General features: G+C 45.1%; 1 protein-coding gene, 1 long non-coding RNA gene and 7 other non-coding genes across 9 annotated transcripts; all 9 read right to left on the bottom strand.

Annotated features, from left to right (window-relative positions):
- Positions 1–4318: 4318 nt before the first annotated feature.
- LOC142100559 (small nucleolar RNA SNORA35) lies at positions 4319–4449 on the bottom strand. Its single transcript, XR_012678857.1, has one exon. It is a non-coding gene; the product is annotated as a small nucleolar RNA SNORA35 (small nucleolar RNA).
- A 52-nt stretch (positions 4450–4501) lies between these two features.
- On the bottom strand, positions 4502–7028 carry LOC142098817 (uncharacterized). Its single transcript, XR_012678437.1, has 5 exons — positions 6919–7028; positions 6700–6739; positions 5704–5780; positions 5018–5087; positions 4502–4590 (listed from the first exon to the last, which is right to left on the bottom strand). It is a non-coding gene; the product is annotated as an uncharacterized LOC142098817 (long non-coding RNA).
- LOC142100539 (small nucleolar RNA SNORD38) lies at positions 4876–4946 on the bottom strand. Its single transcript, XR_012678839.1, has one exon. It is a non-coding gene; the product is annotated as a small nucleolar RNA SNORD38 (small nucleolar RNA).
- Positions 5393–5464, bottom strand: LOC142100537 (small nucleolar RNA SNORD38). The gene has a single exon (XR_012678837.1). It is a non-coding gene; the product is annotated as a small nucleolar RNA SNORD38 (small nucleolar RNA).
- Positions 6079–6150, bottom strand: LOC142100538 (small nucleolar RNA SNORD38). The gene has a single exon (XR_012678838.1). It is a non-coding gene; the product is annotated as a small nucleolar RNA SNORD38 (small nucleolar RNA).
- A 4924-nt stretch (positions 7029–11952) lies between the features above and the next one.
- Positions 11953–12079, bottom strand: LOC142100557 (small nucleolar RNA SNORA35). The gene has a single exon (XR_012678855.1). It is a non-coding gene; the product is annotated as a small nucleolar RNA SNORA35 (small nucleolar RNA).
- Positions 12080–12159: 80 nt separating this feature from the next.
- On the bottom strand, positions 12160–18197 carry RPS8 (ribosomal protein S8). Its single transcript, XM_075181613.1, has 6 exons — positions 18103–18197; positions 16583–16689; positions 16103–16202; positions 15663–15838; positions 12840–12969; positions 12160–12317 (listed from the first exon to the last, which is right to left on the bottom strand). Exons 1-6 carry the CDS (start codon positions 18104–18106, stop codon positions 12208–12210), a joined length of 627 nt encoding a protein of 208 aa, XP_075037714.1. The 5' UTR covers positions 18107–18197; the 3' UTR covers positions 12160–12207.
- On the bottom strand, positions 15523–15589 carry LOC142100540 (small nucleolar RNA SNORD38). Its single transcript, XR_012678840.1, has one exon. It is a non-coding gene; the product is annotated as a small nucleolar RNA SNORD38 (small nucleolar RNA).
- On the bottom strand, positions 16273–16378 carry LOC142100542 (small nucleolar RNA SNORD46). Its single transcript, XR_012678841.1, has one exon. It is a non-coding gene; the product is annotated as a small nucleolar RNA SNORD46 (small nucleolar RNA).
- Positions 18198–19322: the final 1125 nt, after the last annotated feature.

The following is a 19322-nucleotide window of genomic DNA, read 5'->3' as shown; positions in this document are numbered from 1 at the left end:
GACATCAAAATGCCCCAATATTGATGCTCTCGTATCAAAATGAAGCAACATCATTTCTCCAAAACCTGAAGTTTTGAAGTTGAAGCTTTCAATAAATTTTGAATTCCAATAATTAATAATATATGATATATTTCCTTTCAAATCAAGGGGGTAACATCAGTATATCTAAATATATTTGGGGTAAAAGGTAAAAAAGTTCCCTGACCCCTGTACTATGGGCTACTTACTCATATTCACCCCCAACTTTCTCCTGGGTAAAATATAAAGATTTAAAAAAACAACAACTAATTTCTCTCTTCCCATGAATCAGAAAAGGATTGAGAGACTAGAGGTAAACACATCCGCCCATAACAAGCACTTGGCCATGTTTTCATCCACTCTATAATTGTCTGGACTGGGGTGGAGATTATAAAATCCATTCTGCAATGTCAGTAACTACGTTATAAGCTCCACACATTACTTATGGAATCTGCTTTGTTCATTGCGAATGATATAAATGCTAAATACATTTGGACTAAAGATGACATTTCATGTAAGATGGATATATTGTTGCAGCATAAATCATTATCTCAGATCAACGCTGTACATTACCCCAAACCTGACATCATGTCCACACATTGGTTTAACTACACTGCACCGTGGATATATGTATATAATATGGAACAGGATAATTACAGATGGAGAACAGCCAATTGCAGTGAACGGAGCGGGACAGCTGAGGACGAAGTGGAAAATTCAAACTCGTGAGATCTGTGAGCAGCTCAATTAATTGCAAAAGTGTTTCTGTGGATGGAGCAGGGTTTATGGCAGTGACCAGTATAGTGTGGGGTGATTTAGATCCATGAAGGTTTGCAAACTTGCACCCATTCAACTATGTAATGGTGCAAGTTCAATATGTCCACTTTTATTTATAGCTGTATTACTCTAAGGTGCATCTTAACTCTAAATACAATGTAACCGATGCAGCTTCAACCGTAAATACATGAACAGCTCACAGGGACGGTGCACAAACTTACAACACACAAAGGACCGGATTCAATTGTCCGTCAGAACACCGCGGCTGCACATTTTTAACCATTCTTACGGTACAAATTCACACTAATTTTTGCTCACACCTCTGGGGTGTGAGCAAAAATGAGGGATATTTCTGTAAACAAAAAACATGCACCAGGGGTCTCACGACCGTTCCGGAGAAACATCACAGATCTTTCATTTTACAATTAAATCTATAAATAGATTATACGATACTAGAATATAAATAGCTGATGATGAATCTGCCCCAAATGTTCCAACACTGCCACCTAGTGGAACATTGCTGCTTTGTTTTCTTTAATACTCCAAAAACTGTCCATGGGACTTAGTATCCAGCTGCACTTTATCTCCGACAGCGAACTAGACGCAGTGACTCTATCTTACCTATTAGGTATATTTTCCCAATTCTATGCTTAGGTGTCATCTGTCATATGGTTTGTTATTCTATAGTCCCTCAACCTTTCTGTTTCACCAATAGTTTCTGTTGGCATCTTGGTTTTCAGGCATTTAAAAAAAAATAAAAAAATAATTATTAAAAACAATTTACATAAGAGTTATGCAGGAAAGCAAAACCCAACTTTAATTTATGATTATATACATAGATCAATTTACCTGCAGTGCAACATTTCCTCTGAGGGTTTAAACGTGTAAAATCTGTGCCAGACCTGAGCAAGCAGTGACATTGCTCATTGTCTACCTTACACTACACAGATAGAAGTTAACTGCTGATTGTGATGGAGCCGCGCTTTTGTAAAAGGAAAACTACATTTCCCAAGAGCCTTTGGGGGTGACTCCGGAATTGTAAGAAAACAGGGGCGAGGCTCAGTCGCAAGTGAATAGAGCCCGTAAAAGGAAGCAGTTTGACACTTGGAGCACTGGGTAGAAGAGCTTAGAGGCAGGACGACAGTTTGAGGCTGGTTTAAGAGTTGAGAGGAGTGAGTGGCTGGTGAAGTGAACATGGAGATCGGTGAGGGAGAGACAAGTAACTGGTGACAAGGAGAGAGACCGGTGTTTATGAAGAAAACAGCAGCTTAGGAGGAAAGAACTGATGAGTAATTACTGAGAATAATTGCTGATCACAAGTCAGCACATTGGTGACAGATAATTATATCTAGTGGCAGACTGGTCATCTAGTCTTCAAATGTCCTCTGAAAACCCACCTCTTCAGACAAGCATATAATATTCCTCAACCACCCCCTACACAGCTAACACAAGACAACAACCCTCTGACCAACATTGCTGTGTGACTGATCACACAGCCCTCAATACTTTTACCTTTGCATTCTAGCTGGTCCATTGTGCAATATGATGTAGCACCTGCCCCTGTGTATCAGACTCCCATCGTCCTATAGATTGTAAGCTTGCGAGCAGTGCCCTCTTACCTCTCCGTATTACCCAGTATTGTTTGTTCCCAATTGTAAAGAGCTACGGAATTTGCTGGCGCTATATAAATAAATGAGTGATGTACGTACATGAACATTTGAGAAGTTACACTCCACCATAAGGTGGAGTAATAGAAATTTACCTTCAAAAAGCATATTAGTTACACAATAGTATCTCTACAACTATTCATTTGTTGAACATTTACACACAAGACTATTGTATCAGTTCCCCTCGCACTGAGATAATAGCTAGAGATGCTCAGGCTCGGTTTTCTGAAAACAGAGCCCACCTGAACTTAGGGGATCAGAGTAGGCTCACGAGCCAGCGCGATACTGTCGCATGTATGTTGAAAAGACGTTTGGTGTTAGTGGCCTGAGCAAAAATGACAGCCTGATAGAACGGCACCACAGGAACTGCAGCACAGACACATACAGCGCGCTCCAGAGGCGCTCTCACCCATACAGCGACCTCCAGAGGCGCTCTCATAAATGTAGCACATTTCATCTTAGACTCCATGTGCCACACTCGAGAAACAATCACCGCTGCCCTGACATTAATTGTCTCTAGATTCTTTTAGACAGCATTCTGCTCTTACTGCAATTCAAAAAGCATAATATAAAGAACACTGGAAGTCTATAAATCAGGGTAGAGGAGAAGCTGCTGCAGTCACAGAACTAGACATGGACAGGAGGCAGCTCTTACCGAAATATTTTAACCCTCACTACTGGTTATAGGGAGGGTGTGGTGCCTATTACAGTATTGTCTGAAGCTGAACCAGAAATATACCAAGATTTAAACCTCAGAAATTGGGAGAAGGACCGGCCCTGTATCATTGCTGAAAGTGACCCCCTGAAAACTTACATTAGATTTATTGGCAGTCACACTGTTATAATCCCTACATCAGACACTTGTAAAATCAGCACATTTGCCTCCAGGTAACAGAGGGTAAGAGCACGTTACAATACAGCAGCATGTCGTAATCTGGTCAGTCTTAAATGAACTAGGAAACGTTTCACACTGACTGCAGGGATTAGACTCAGAATCCACCTTGCAGAACATATATTCCAGCAAACCACAAACTGGAGGGGGTGTGTGGTCTATGTCCTAAAATTCACCTATTTATATAGCGCCACTAATGCTGCAGCGCTGTACAGAGAACTCACATCAGTCCCTGCCCCATTGGCGCTTAAATAATCTAAATCCCCTAACATACAGACTAAGGGCAATTTAACAGCAGCCAATTAACCTACCAGTATGTTTTGGGTTTTTGTGGAGTGTGAGAGGAAACCCCCACAAACACTGGGAGAACATACAAACTCCACACAGACAAGGCCATGGTTGGGAATCAAACTCATGAGCCCTGGGCTGAGACAGAAGTGCTAACCACTGAGTCACCGTGCTGCCCTAATATTTTAGGCTAAAACAAACTGTTCCTACCACATTTCAGTTGGCCCAACAGCCACATCCAGGGTACTGCAGAAAGAAACCAGCACACTTCCATACAGTCACACAACCCTATTCCCCAACTGATAAGTTGGGCAGCTTACAGCATTAACCTCTTATTGATTCTACCAAATCCTCTCCGTTGCTCCCATAAACAATTCTACATGATCCCGGCACAGATTTGCTCTGATATTCTTACCAAGAACCCACGACAGTAAGGGAGAGGTACAACCCTAATCCTCAAGAGCTAATAATTTGTGTTTCTACAGAAAAGTCTTGAAACCAGGTGCAAATTATTAACCCAGACAAATACTTATTAACCTGTGCAAGACCAAAGAAATCTTAAACACATGCATTTACATGTCAGTTATTGGTGGCAAGTTAGAGATCATTGATCCTTAGACCAAAGAAACGCAGAACAAGCCGTGTTGCACGACACCAGGACATGTATATGGAATTTTTTTGTACCCAGCTATCGGAAGGGACAGCTCACAGCAGAGTCTGGCCTTTCTGCAAGAAGGGATTTATTCTGGCACTGGAATGAGACCCCATAGTCCACAGAAAGAGACCAGGGGACACTTTGTAGTGCGGTGCAGATGGGTGGACAAGATTACATTGTACAAAGAAACACTCAGACTGGAGATTGGATATAAAAATATATTTATTAATAAACTGTGCAATATTAACTCTATCAGCTCTTCTGCTCCCCAGGCTCAGCCACTTCCATCATATCTGTGGAACAAACATGGAATCAGTATCTGTGCTGCAATTAGTCATCAGGACACTCCTATACAGTTAGGGACAAGCACCTATGGAATCTTACACATTATACTATATGAAGGCATGTAGTGTAAGGCTCCAGCTCCTGTTACATAAGCTATATATGCTATAAACACTGCAGTTAGCAGGAGCTAGGCACTTACACTACTAGCTGTGTGCAGGCAAAGCCTGTATAAGCCTGGAAATCCCAGGAATAAGACACCAGTGCTCAAAGCAGATGTGACCAACAAGGATTGTCATCTTCAGATTGGTAAATATCGTCACAGACAGTCAGTAGCAGAACTGGACAAGGTTATCATCAGCAGACGACAAGTATCTACTAAACATGGCACAATTGGAACGGCCGGATTCAGGTGTATACAACCAACTAGTGTTTTACCTGAAGCTCATCAACTCCATATCCAGCTTGGCCGGTCTCATACTATCTGCAGCCCTAGGTCATCCGATGTCTGGAAGAGAAAGTTGCATTATAAAACCAGACATGAGCAGTGTGTAAAGATTACATCAAATACTGACTACTAGGTATCAAAGGTTACAGTAACCAAACTTCCCCCATAGAACAGCAGCAACTCAACAGATACCTCCTTCAATTCACAGTTCTATCAACCTTGTGTATGTTAGGACTACAACATTTAGTGTGTTGGGAGGAACAATTAGATGACATCTATTCTAAGTAATTATCCAGATACCAGAGCAGTAATGGGCTATCAGTACGGGGGGGGGGGGGGGGACAACTAGTGAGCAGTGGGCACATCTTCCTCAGGAGTACAAGTGTCATCTCTGGCCACTCAGTAGCAGAACTGGACATAGTTCTCATCACAGGAAGAGAAGGTGTCACATGGCACCAACCATGTCTGCAGGATGGCAGCAAAGACAACCGTAGAAGCCACAGCAGCTAAAGTTTAACTACTGAATTTAACTAGATGGTTAACTCTAAAGACAAAACATCTAACACCTACATTACCACCAGCATACCCTGTAATGCTTAAGGTTCACCAGACCCTAAGCCCAAAACAGCAGATCCCCAGCATCAATAGACTCCCTTAGGGTGACAGGATTACTCACCAGACAGCAGTACATCCCCTCAAATATCCAGCTTGACCAGTCTCAGGGCATTTGCATTGATCATGAGCCTTGGTTACCTGGAAGAGAAAATTACATTATATTAAAAAAAAAAGTGATATTTGAGCAATTTGTACAACTGCCATAAAATACTACGAATACCTCATAACATGAGGACTGCAGGACCCCACTGAATGAATTGCAGGAGAGTTATCAAGGGGTTGAGTAGTTTGTTTCAGATCTGCAGTCACTGGAGCCCATATACAACATATATAAGGTTGGATAAGACAGGGGCACCAGGAATGATTAGATGGGAGCTCCCGTAAGTGTCATTAGTAGATATCCCAGGATATCTTTATAGGGGGAACAGTGGACAATCTTCCTCAGGAGTACAAGTGTCATCTCTGGCCACTCAGTAGCAGAACTGGACATAGTTCTCATCACAGGAAGATATTATGTCACATGGCACCAATGGGAGCCTGCAGCACGGTACCACCTAATACCAATGGGAGCCTGCAGCACGGTACCACCCAATACCAATGGGAGCCTGCAGCACGGTACCACCCAATACCAATGGGAGCCTGCAGCACGGTACCACCCAATACCAATGGGAGCCTGCAGCACGGTACCACCCAATACCAATGGGAGCCTGCAGCACGGTACCACCTAATACCAATGGGAGCCTGCAGCATGGTACCACCTAATACCAATGGGAGCCTGCAGCACGGTACCACCCAATACCAATGGGAGCCTGCAGCATGGTACCACCCAATACCAATGGGAGCCTGCAGCATGGTACCACCCAATACCAATGGGAGCCTGCAGGACACAGAAGTGTAAACCCCACGAGTCCCAGCACCTACACCTGATACTTCCCACATGTACCTGGATGATCACAATACAATATCTAAGCTCCGCCATCTATCTGTATAACAGTTACATTGTGTTACATTGTATCACTGCCCCCTCCCCCCACGTGGCGGCCCCCGGGGTACTCACCAGGCTGAGCCGCACCCGGTCCGGGTCACCTCGCGGATACCTGGAAGACAGAATATTACAGATCTTAGTACATGGCCGAGGTCGGGGCCCCTGGGGGCGGAGGGGCCCGCGGTGCTCAGTTCTCCAAGGTTGTTTCCACACGGTGACTGCGGATCACAGTAACTCATCACTTACACCGGGCGCTGCGGGTAACCCGTTATCACCCCATACACTGCTCACCTGAGGATCACCGGCCGCACCACGTGCTCCCTCCCCGGACACAGCGCGGGCTCCGCTCCCGACCTCAGACCCGCTCATCTCAGCGGCAGAAAGAGACCGGAGAGCGCCGGACCGCACCTTATATAGGCGCCCAATCTCGCGAGACCCGCCCACCACGAGGCCACGCCCCATGCCAAACCACAGGAAGCCACAAAACCTATCACTAGTGTCTCTAGTCTGCAGACTGTGGAGGCCGACATTTTACCGGAGACTGATATGAAAACCAGTGTAATAAAACTCCATGTAAATGGCAGCCGCAGTAACTACCTGCCTGAGCAGTGTAACATTGACTGCCCTCCCATACCCGAGGTGTCACATTCATTACTGTCCTCCCCAAACCTGAGCGGTGTCACATTCATTACTGTCCTCTCAAGGGTAGAGACTATTGGTATTGAGGGACATCTCAGGGTCACACCATTTATCTCTATCATCTATTTATATAGCGCCACTTATTCTGCAGCGCTGTACAGACAACTCATTCACATCAGTCCCTGCCCCATTGGAGCTTACAATCTAAGTTTCCTAACACACACACACACACACACAGACAGAGACAGAGACTAGGGTCAATTTGATAGCAGCCAATTAACCTACCAGTATGTTTTTGGAGTGTGGGAGGAAACCGGAGCACCCGGAGGAAACCCACGCAAACACAAGGATAACATACAAACTCCACACAGATAAGACCATGGTCGGGAATTGAACTTATGACCCCAGCGCTGTGAGGCAGAAGTGCTAACCACTGAGCCACCGTGCTGCCCCCAATCTGCTGTTGCTGTCACTCTGTTCCTCCATATTGGTGGTTTCATACTTTTAAATCAGAGAGGGAATGATGGGATCAGGGGAGGAACAGGGTAAGTAGATATAATGTGTCAGACAAGGTTTCTTGTACTAGTTTGTCTGGATGAGCTTAAAGGTTTACTAAAGTCAAAGTAGAAGTTTCCCTATGAAAAAGATCTAATAACAGTTATACATATATAACACCACACCTTGACAGAACATGAGATATTTCATATTGTATTTAAACCCGAGTACAAACTATTATGTTAAACAGTGTTGTTCAATTGGATCATTATTACTCTTTATTTATATAGCAGACATATCATACACTGATGTAGGCATATTTCTTCATCCACATAACACACTCACTATTAGCCACTTTATCTACCATTATGTTTTTAGATGAAGGGTGGGAAACCCAAACGGTCATCAGGAGAACACACAAAATCCATGCAGAGAGCACCTCAGCTGACTATAATCCTGGGACACCAATGGTGCAACAGGAATCTATAGCAAGAAAATATCTTCCAATAAGCTGCCGACACGTTCACATAGTGTATCGGGATGTGCTTACTCTGCCACCCTGCGTATTATGTTTTACTTGTACCCAGCAACTAGTCACTGACTACTAGTGGCACCACTCACCAACTGTGACCACTGCACACTAACATGGTGTCCTGTGGTGGGAGGGTAATAGCTGCCCCAACAGGCACTTGGCACCAATCACACCGGCCGGTTGCTCTGGCCGAGTACTTCTGACCACTTCCCATAGATAAGAACGCTGGACAGACGAGGGAAGGATTAAAGTGTGCACTTTAATCTGTTGGCCACAAAAATTAACAGGATCGTAACAATAACAGTGTCGAGAACAGTTTCTTTATGTGTATATATAAGAATAAAGACAAATTATATGGACTTATAGCCCCTTACACGTTATTTTACACACAACTCTGGTGTGAAGGCTGATCCCTTTATCTGTATGCATGGGTCAAGCTGGACACGTTACATATATTATGGTGGCAAGGAGGGGTGTTACTCCTCGGTCCAAATGCAGCCAGAACTGACCCCCTCTTGGCATTGGTACTTGCTGGTGTGGGAGATCTACTGTACTCTGTACATCTTTCATCCAAACTTAAGCTGGGTACACATTCCAGAAAATTACCGATGTGATTTTTGTGACGATTTTACAAATGACTGAAAATCCCAAAGAGCACGCCGATTCCTGTGTACACACCTACACGAGTTACCTTCAGATCTGTGATCTTCATGACATAACCATGGCCTTAACTGTGAAGAGTTTGTATGTTCTCCCCATGTTTGCGTGGGTTTCCTCTGGGTGCTCCAGTTTCCTCCCACACTCAAAAAACACACTGGTAGGTTAATTGGCTGCTATTAAAATTGACCATAGTCTTTCTTTCTGTGTGTGTTAGGGAATTTAGACTGTAAGCCCCGATGTGGCAGGGACTGATGTAAGTTCTCTGTACAGCGCTGTGGAATTAGTGGCGCTATATAAATGGTGACGATGATGATAACCATCTACTGAAAAGATCCTGACTCTGTACACTCTACAGATATCTGCCTACACTGCTGGTGGGGAGTGTCTACACACTTCCAGATTTGCCCGACATCTTCTCTTCGTTGATTGTGATATTTAGTCAGTTTATAAAATCAAACGATACAATGTGCTTTAGAACGATAAAACATGATCGAGGGAGTGTTCACACTAATGCGATATCAGACCTAATAGTCATTTATCGTGTGATTGGCACAATAACCGGTTGATAAACCTGAAGGGCAGGGTTTCCCCAAACTCAAGTTCTCAGTGACCCCGAACAGTGCAGATTTTCCAGTTCACATGCGTGTATTGGCAATGGATACACCTGTCATCTAACAAAGATATGGAAAACATGCACTGTTAGGGGTCCCTGAGCACTCAGTTTGGGAAACACTGCTGGTGTGTACCCAGCTTTATCCTTATGACCTAGAGTCAGCTCTGAGCCAAATTCGACTCTAATACTTTTGGATGCATTAGATCCCTTACAGAGCTGCTGGGCCTCCTTCACTGCTGCACTCCACAGCCTAGGCTCAGAAACTGGAGACGACAGCACAATACTGTCAGGGATCATCATCATTTATATAGCGCCAACATATTCCGTAGCGCTTTACAATCGGGGAAAAACATAGTAAACTAATAAACAAACTGGGTAAAACAGACAGAGGGGAGTAGACCCTGCTCGCAAGCTTATTGTAACACTAAGACATCAGACGAAGGGACTAACAGCGCTCCCACTCTACGGAATATCCTTTTTCTCCCCCCTGTACGATAGTGGCAGCTTTTATATAAACCAACTTCAATTTAATTTAGTGGCCCTTCCCCAACAATAATCTCTTTCAAAACAAACCAAAAATCCATAATTCTAGCTAGCTTCTACCTGTCTGGAGGGGTGGGTGCCCTAAAACATTTCCTCTACAACCCTTCAGATATGTGACCCATTAGAACCATGTGATTAGCTGCAGCACCTTGTAAGTGATGGATGTCTCATGTTTGCACATTTATGCAACCATGACATTTGCTTGTACTACTGTTTGCTATGCTGTAGGAGGCAGGGGCCACTGGCTGGTATAATGGGAGGGGAAGCAGCTATCTGTACTGTAGGTCATATGGGCTGTATAAAATATTTTCCATAACACCCCCTAATTGATGCTCTTGGTACATTCCAGTCACTCTGACTTTTAGTAACCTGCTAACACCCCCAGCCAGAACCACTCCACCCTCATCCATTTGTGTAATGCTGACCTGCAAGCTCATTTCATTGGCCACTTTAAGCAAAACCAGCCGCTTAGTAAAATATAGATCATAATACATGCAAGTAATAACAGCATTTTATTCTCAACTTGCATGATTAAAATTTTTGGGCATGAAAGTCATCATTTGAAAAAAAAGTCTGATTATAGATCTGAACATACATCAATCATTGGAGTGCTCAACATGCTATCACTCTTCTGCAATGTGCTGGTCATTGTCCATAGTGTATTTCTATCCCCCAAGTCAACTCTTTATAAATGTAAGAAAACTGCAAGCCTGTCATTCAATCTGTGCCTGCTGTGCAGAAATGCATTATGGGGGAATTGCCATAACTGAGGGCTGGGCCAACTCATAACTTAGTGTTAAGATTCTTGACCTGTATCAGATCCCAGTAGAAGACTGTTCTAAAGATACAGGAAGAGCTTCACCTGTCTGCAAAGGAGTGGGGGTAATATTTTACTTAATAGGTAGAGTGTCAGGGTAATAAATGCTCCATAACTGAAAGTTGTAGTAGTGATTGAGCAGGTTTTAAATTTTTACAGAAAATGTAGTTACGTTAGATCAATATCTGCCTGCACTCTATAATCCAAAGTCCATCCCTTCTACCTATTAGATATGTCCCACTGCTATAGTGGAAGTGCAGTTGGCGTTATTGTTTCCTTAGCACATTTCTTGTGACTCCACATGGGCCACCTCAGTGACCACTAGGATGGAACGTAGACTATAAATGCCCTAGAAGTCTGGTAATGTGATAGATGGAAGAAAAAGGTATTTTCCTTTATATAACTTCTATAGCAGAGCCTTTATATAGACTCTGCATGTTTACATTACAACCAAGTTTCACCTAAACTGCTCATAAATTCAACAGATATTTCAGCTGGAAACACTCACTATTGGACAGGACAAAAGGCCTCATATGCACATGGTACATCAACATGGCACCCATAAAATGAAAAAAATAAATAAAGAGACTACATTCCAAATGTCTGAGAACCAAATTATTCCATCAAGTTTTATCTTAGCCAGGTTTTTATTTCAAACATTGTACAGAAAAAAATGCTGTAATCCATAAAGTCTATAATGTTTTGTAGCTCGTTACCACTATTTTGAATAGGACAACACAGTGCTCAGGTCCCTCATATGTAAGTTACACACAAACATCTCAGTGGATACTCATAAAACTGAAAAAAATAAAGTAGAGACTACATTTCAGCTGTCTGGGACCTAAATGATCAGCACCTCAAGTGTCAGCTTAGCCAGGTTTTTATTTCAAATACATACAGAAAAGGAATTGCTGCAATCCACAGAACCTATAATGTCCTGCAGCTCGTTACCAGTATGACGATACAAACTCACAGTTCTGTTCTCCAGCAAGGGGCATAGACAGCTCCGGACTAGTGCCCAGCAAGGTGTGTACCCAGCTATCGGAAGGGGCAGGATACAGATCCTGGCCTTTCTGCAAGAAGGGATATAATCTAGCACTGGAATGAGGCCCCATAGTCACAGTACAGACTAAGGAGACACTTGGCAGTGCAGTGTCACCAGGGGAAGAGCACATGGGTGATGGAGCTGGGCAGTGCCAGTCATCACCATGGTGGAAAGAACACACAACTCTGTTTTATACCAGTTTTTGTTTATTTGAAGTGAACAGGTTGGGGACACATTTATTTGCCTTTCTTCGCCTTGATCTTCCTCAGGTAGAATTCCAACTCCTTGCCCTCAAGGATATATCCGTCAGCTCTGCCGCACTGGCCAGGTCTGGATGCTATGCAGGCTGCAATAAGAAGCGGTTATTAGACACAGGAAACCACATTCACAGTGGACACAACACAAGTGTCATCCAACCAGGATGGAGAACTACTAATCTATTCCCTACTTCCAGGAAAATACCATGAATCAAGGCTGGGGCCGCCCGTGTCACTGCCTTACAAACCTGTCCCTTGTTTTTTTCTATTCGGTGTGATACTCATTTATTATAAAAATACATTACAGCAAGAAGTCTTCAGACACAATCCAAAAAACATTTATAAAATATAGCTGCACAGTGCCATAAACCTGAGGTTTTACAGACTGATCCTAGTATGATAGACCAACATATATTTAAGATATTTACAAGTTATATAAGCTCTATGGTGGTCATGTTTTGTAGGGTCTTTGGATGCTTAATCAGAGTGACAAAGACCCAGGTCCAGGCCCATCAGTAACCACGTCCCACATGCCAGTCACTAACTCCTCGTAGTACCAGGGCACCAGCATCTAGAACACACAACACAGATGGACAACAGACGTTACTCACCAAGCAGCTTCCCCTGTTGGAACTGTTCCTCCAGCAGGGGGCTGATCTTTGCCAACTTTTTACGCTCGTCATATTTCTTTTGTGTTTTCTTAGATCTTTTCTTGTTCAGAATTTCTTCCTCTTCGGGGGTCTGGTGGGAAAAAGATAAAATTGAACAATTTGTTACAGATTCTAGAGGGGGGAGATATGTCGTAAGTACATTAGTGATATAAACTAAGAGACAAATCCGCCAACACACTGCTATAGCCAGCAAAGGAGATGATATTCATATATCCAGAAATGGTCACATACAAGAGACCACCACATAATCCTCCAAGACTAGGTCAGCATGTGTTATTTATGTACATATTATTGTAGATTTTTAAGGCACCACAGTGCTCTGCACCGTACAGAGGGGACATTAAACAGTACATACAAGGCAGACATGAAAACAAACAGTATGGAGGACCCTGCTCATTACAGCGCTTACATTCTAAGTGGAAGAGGGCACAGCTGATATAAGAGAAGAGTGTGGTTTGGAGTGGAGACTGGGACATCTGTGAGAGTGCATTAGTGCGAGTAGTGTTATCGGTGATAAGTTCACATCCAATAGAGAGATGGGTTTTCAAAGAGCGTCTAAAGATTTGAAGGAACTGGAAAAGTCTGAGCGTGGTAGGGAATTCCATAAGTGGGGAGCAGCGCGGGAGAAGTCTGGTAGGTGGGAGCGAGAGGTGGTTACCAGAGATAAGACAAGGCGCAGGTCAGAGGTAGATCTAGGAGGGCGGGAGGGAGAGTATTCTGATACGAGATGTATGAAGGGATGGAGTTTAGGGCTTTGTAGGTAAGGGTGAGTAATTTGAATTGGATTCTGAAGGACACAGGGAATATACCTGAATATCTATCTCTGAATATCATGTATTCTGGTTGTGCCTCTTACAAGCATTTTTCACAATTCAGACCAACCAGTGAGCGTATGAAAGCTGGTAACACATGGTATGGAACTAGGTCATGTGTGTATGATGTGTCTACAGCATTAATCACACGGACTCCCTAATTGTGGAAGCCCAGACACTTCTGTGTCTGTAATGACCAGGATTTAGCTGCCAATTACCTGGCCACCGAGGGACAAACAGGCCCTAAAACCTAACTGATCAGTTGGGAACATCTCAAAGACAATATCATTAACAAACTATATCCTCTGATTCAAGGACTAGTAATAAAACACTTTATAACATGCTTAGGAATCCCTGCAGCACTGCTATACTATATATACCGACAGCGAGCGCACTAGTACAGTACAGACTGGATAAAATAAATTGTGTAAATGGAGTTTCCACAGACTACTCTGCTTGTAGCATCACCCGGCAACTTATCCTAGCTACCTACTGTACTACGTCAAACAGCTGGATACAATGTAAGAGGTAGACAGACCACAAAGCAGATCTGTAACATCCTAAAACAAAACTGCCAAATGATAAACACAGCTAAAAGAGAAAAATATAAATAAATATCTATTTATCTATCTCTCATTAAGAATCAACTTAACCTGAGGCAAATAAACTATAAACACTGCAAGTGGAAAACCTAGTAGGAAAATAATCATCAAGGGCAGATGTGTCCCCACTTGTAGTGCCAAGAACAGGTGGTGCGGGTGGAGGGGCATCTGTGCATTGAGAAAAACAGACTAGGCCATCCATGGAGAGCTCATAATAAAGTTGTTGAAGAGCACAACCCCCTCCCCCATTCGTGCCCTGTGGATGAGGAGAGAACTTGTAAGTTATTTTTAAATTAATTTGCCCCAATATATTCTGCACCATAATAATAGTGTACATATTATCATGCACAAACAAAATTCAGACTAAAATCACAACCTACAGTTAAGATAAAAGACATGTGGGCTCTTCGGAATTATTGCAACTTTCTCCTTCAAGCCTCAATGCCAGATCTGCGCTAAATTCCCTTTTCTGGTCATTTTCTCCATGTATTAAGCCATCTGCTTTAGTTTTTGATCCTGATATTCACCCTCATCTAACGCGTCTGACCTGTACACAGCTATTGCCCCAGGCACAGAATGCAGCAGATATATGTACAGTAAGGGAGTGATTGTGAAACCCGGTCCTCAGGAGCCCTAACAGTGCATGTTTTCCAGAAGTCCTTGCTGGAGTACAGGTGTCATTACTGACACATAACAGATCCACAGGCGGGATATTTCCCTTGTTATCTGGAAAACCTGCACTGTCGGGATCCTGAGGACAGTTTGAGAAACACTGATAGAGGAACGTGCAGTCTTCATATGACCTGTTCACTACAGCCCCAGTCACTACTGGCCAGACAGAAAATAAAGAGCAAAATGAAAAAAGCAGATGACTGTCCACATAGCTGGTCACCAACAGTAATGCAACATAGTATGTTAAATGGACAACTTGTGCTTAACCCTCCGATTGTCAAATTCTACAGTTTATAGGTTCTCCAAAACCTACAGATTCCATAATTCTAACAAAAGACAAGTTTTGCTTTCCTTAAGTTGCTCCAAACATGCTGCAATACGGATGGACAATTTACACGAAATGTCCCCAATTCGTGCCCGTAACCATGTGTTGGAGGATCTAGATGACCCAGCCAGCAGCTCAGCAAGGTCATATGTATATAACATGTTAATGTCTAGACCGTGGTCACCATTGGATATAACATGTACACAGAGCTCTTCCTCAGAGAGAAGGGTAATTATCACTGTCCATTCAGTAGTAGAACTGGAGTTTTCATCACTGGAAGAGATCTGTGCAGCACTTCTCCAGGTGGGGAGTGACTCAGCCAATCAGAAGTGACAGGTAACACCATACTCACCAGCTTGGCTCCCTTCTTGCGTCCAAGTGGTGTGGCATAGTGAGCTTCATACCACTGTCTGTAGGGGGTGCTGTCAACGAGCAGAATGCAGTTCTTTACCAGAGTCTTGGTTCTGACCAGCTCATTGTTGGATGCGTTGTAGACCACATCAATGATTCTGGTCTTACGGGTGCAACCTGGAGAGAACACAACATATTGGCTTCAGACCGACCAACACAAAGCAACAATGTAAGTTACCAATAAAACAGATAGCAGCGCTGTCAGTGTAACTATGACTGATCCTAACACGGTGAGGAACACAGGCCAGAATGGCCGCACAATCCTCACATAAGGGCAAAGTTATCATCACACGCACTACAGGTAACAAGCTTGCTTGGCTGCAGCATAGTAACCAGCAGTACACTGGTATCCTACACATGTCAGATGTATTTAATACTTACACTCTGATCCCCAGGAGAAGTTTCCAATATCCAACCTCAGAGCACGGTATTTCTTGTTTCCACCGCGGACTCTAACCGTGTGGATACGGCGCGCACCGATCTGAGACAGAAAAAAAAAAAACCTTTTAGCAACAGAACTCAAACAAAACAATCACCATTATATTCAAGGCGACATGTCAGAGTAACTATGACAATCCTATCACTGGCCAGCAAGAAGGAAGATGACCAAGACGGTCTCCACTGCTGGCCTAAGGCCAATATTTCATCACGTACATCACCTTGAAACCATGAAATGTAGATTCCTAATAATCTAAGTTACATCAAAATGTATCAGGAGTAACTATTAATAGCTCTATTAATCTAAGGTCCAGACAGACCAGCAACTGCTCAGACACCATCAACCCTGATTACTAGCACAAAACCCCATCTAAACAAACTGAGGCCTATACACAATATTAGAAACAAATAGAGATTTCCAACCTTGGTGTTGGCAGCCGGACGCCCCAATTCATACTTCCTCTTCTTATGGTAGGGCTTCCTTTTACCTCCGGTCTTGCGGCGCTTGTGCCAGTTGTCCCGTGAGATACCTGTGTCATGGAAAGAGGGAACAGGTGAGCAGAGGGTCACACAAGTCATCAAGATGGAGCCAGGGCTGCACTTCCCATTATCCACATTAACATTTAGTCATTTGCAGCATGAAATAAACATCACTGTCCAGACTACACCATGCAGGGACCCTGGAGAGAATGCTGCATATAATATACACACATTACTGGGAGTTATTAGGGGTAAGTGTAGGGACAGAGGGGGTCCGTAGTGACCCTGGAGAGAATGCTGCATATAATATACACACATTACTGGGGGTTATTAGGGGTAAGTGTAGGGACAGAGGGGGTCCGCAGGGACCCTGGAGAGAATGCTGCATATAATATACACACATTACTGGGGGTTATTAGGGGTAAGTGTAGGGACAGAGGGGGTCCGCAGGGACCCTGGAGAGAATGCTGCATATAATATACACACATTACTGGGGGTTATTAGGGGTAAGTGTAGGGACAGAGGGGGTCCGCAGGGACCCTGGAGAGAATGCTGCATATAATATACACACATTACTGGGGGTTATTAGGGGGTAAGTGTAGGGACAGAGGGGGTCCGCAGGGACCCTGGAGAGAATGCTGCATATAATATACACACATTACTGGGGGTTATTAGGGGTAAGTGTAGGGACAGAGGGGGTCCACAGGGACCCTGGAGAGAATGCTGCATATAATATACACACATTACTGGGGGTTATTAGGGGTAAGTTAGATGTGGGGACAAGGAAGAGGCCAGAGGGTCCCTGGATATGTGCATGTAGGGGACTAGAGTACTGGATGGGGTATGGGAGCAGACTGCAGGGACCCTGTGTGGGAAGGGGGGAAACAGGGCCCTGGATGTGTGAGAGGGCTGTGGGGGCCACAGGGCACTGGACGTGAGAAGGGGCTGTGGGGGCCACAGGGCACTGGACGTGAGAAGGGGCTGTGGGGGCCACAGGGCACTGGACGTGAGAAGGGGCTGTGGGGGCCACAGGGCACTGGACGTGAGAAGGGGCTGTGGGGGCCACAGGGCACTGGACGTGAGAAGGGGCTGTGGGGGCCACAGGGCACTGGATGTGTGAGAAGGGGCTGTGGGGGCCACAGGGCACTGGACGTGGGATTCAGGCAGTGGCCTCCTGCGAGGTCTCCGGGGAGCTGGAGGACAGGTACACCGGGGTTCTCTCTCCGGCCAGAGCAGCGGACTGTGGCCGGGGGACCAGCGGCCGATATGGCGGAGTCTGGGGCCCGCACTCCCGGGCACCGTATCCCGCACTCAGTGGAAGAATCTCCCCCCGATACCCCCCGGCTCGGAGCCCCCAGGTCCCGGCTGATCTCCCCCCGCGGTCCCCGGGACCCGGCAGCCCGAGGCCGGGCAGATGGAGGCGGATTGCGGCTCAGCGCAGACACACAGCGGCCATGACATACCCATCCTCCGGCGCTGGCAGGAAAGAGGAAGCGCAAAGGATCCTGGGAAGGTTTGTTACCTCGCAGCTCTCGCGAGAGCGGGGGGCGTGACGTCACCCCTAGCAACAGTGTAACTATACATCCTGTAATACCGGGGGCCCCTCGTACTCACCCTGTAATACCGGGGGCCCCTCGTACTCACCTTGTAATACCGGGGGCCCCTCGTACTCACCCTGTAATACCGGGGGCCCCTCGTACTCACCCTGTAATACCGGGGGCCCCATGTACTCACCCTGTAATACCGGGGGCCCCTCGTACTCACCCTGTAATACCGGGGGCCCCATGTACTCACCCTGTAATACCGGGGGCCCCTCGTACTCACCCTGTAATACCGGGGGCCCCATGTACTCACCCTGTAATACCGGGGGCCACACGTATACACCCTGTAATACCCGGGGCCCCTCGTACTCACCCTGTAATACCGGGGGGCCCCTCGTACTCGCTCTGTAATACCGGGGGCCCCTCGTACTCACCTTGTAATACCGGGGGCCCCTCGTACTCACCCTGTAATACTGGGGGCCACACATACTCATCCTGTAATACCGGGGGCCACACATACTCACCCTGTAATACCGGGGGCCCCTCGTACTCACCCTGTAATACCGGGGGCCACACATACTCACCCTGTAATACCGGGGGCCACACATACTCACCCTGTAATACCGGGGGCCACACATACTCACCCTGTAATACCGGGGGCCACACATACTCACCCTGTAATACCGGGGGCCACACATACTCACCCTGTAATACCGGGGGCCACACATACTCACCCTGTAATACTGGGGGCCACACATACTCACCCTGTAATACTGGGGGCCACACATACTCATCCTGTATTAATTCATAATAAATATGACAGCGGGGTTAGATCCAGACACCCCTTGGTGTAGCAGCACCTTGTTCCCTGAATGACTTGGAGGGTAATAATATGTGGACCAGGCCTGGGGTCACTTTGGGCATTTTGAAGCTTTCAAACCTTTTGATGTTCAGTCATTATCTTCCTCTGAGCTACATGATCGGTGCAGCAGGAGCATCATGTCCTTTATTAAAAACATTTTGCTGACACCTGTAAACTGGTATTTGTACTACACTTGTGCTCCTACAAAGTCTGTCTTATACTTCTGGGCATATAAATTTGATCCCACTTTGTGAACAGGACTAAACCTGGACTAAAGCTG

This window comes from Mixophyes fleayi, chromosome 8 (genome assembly GCF_038048845.1).
Source record: "Mixophyes fleayi isolate aMixFle1 chromosome 8, aMixFle1.hap1, whole genome shotgun sequence".
NCBI lineage: Eukaryota > Metazoa > Chordata > Amphibia > Anura > Limnodynastidae > Mixophyes > Mixophyes fleayi.
The sequence above is the reverse complement of the archived record's forward strand: the minus strand, read 5'-3'. Positions and strand labels throughout refer to the sequence as shown.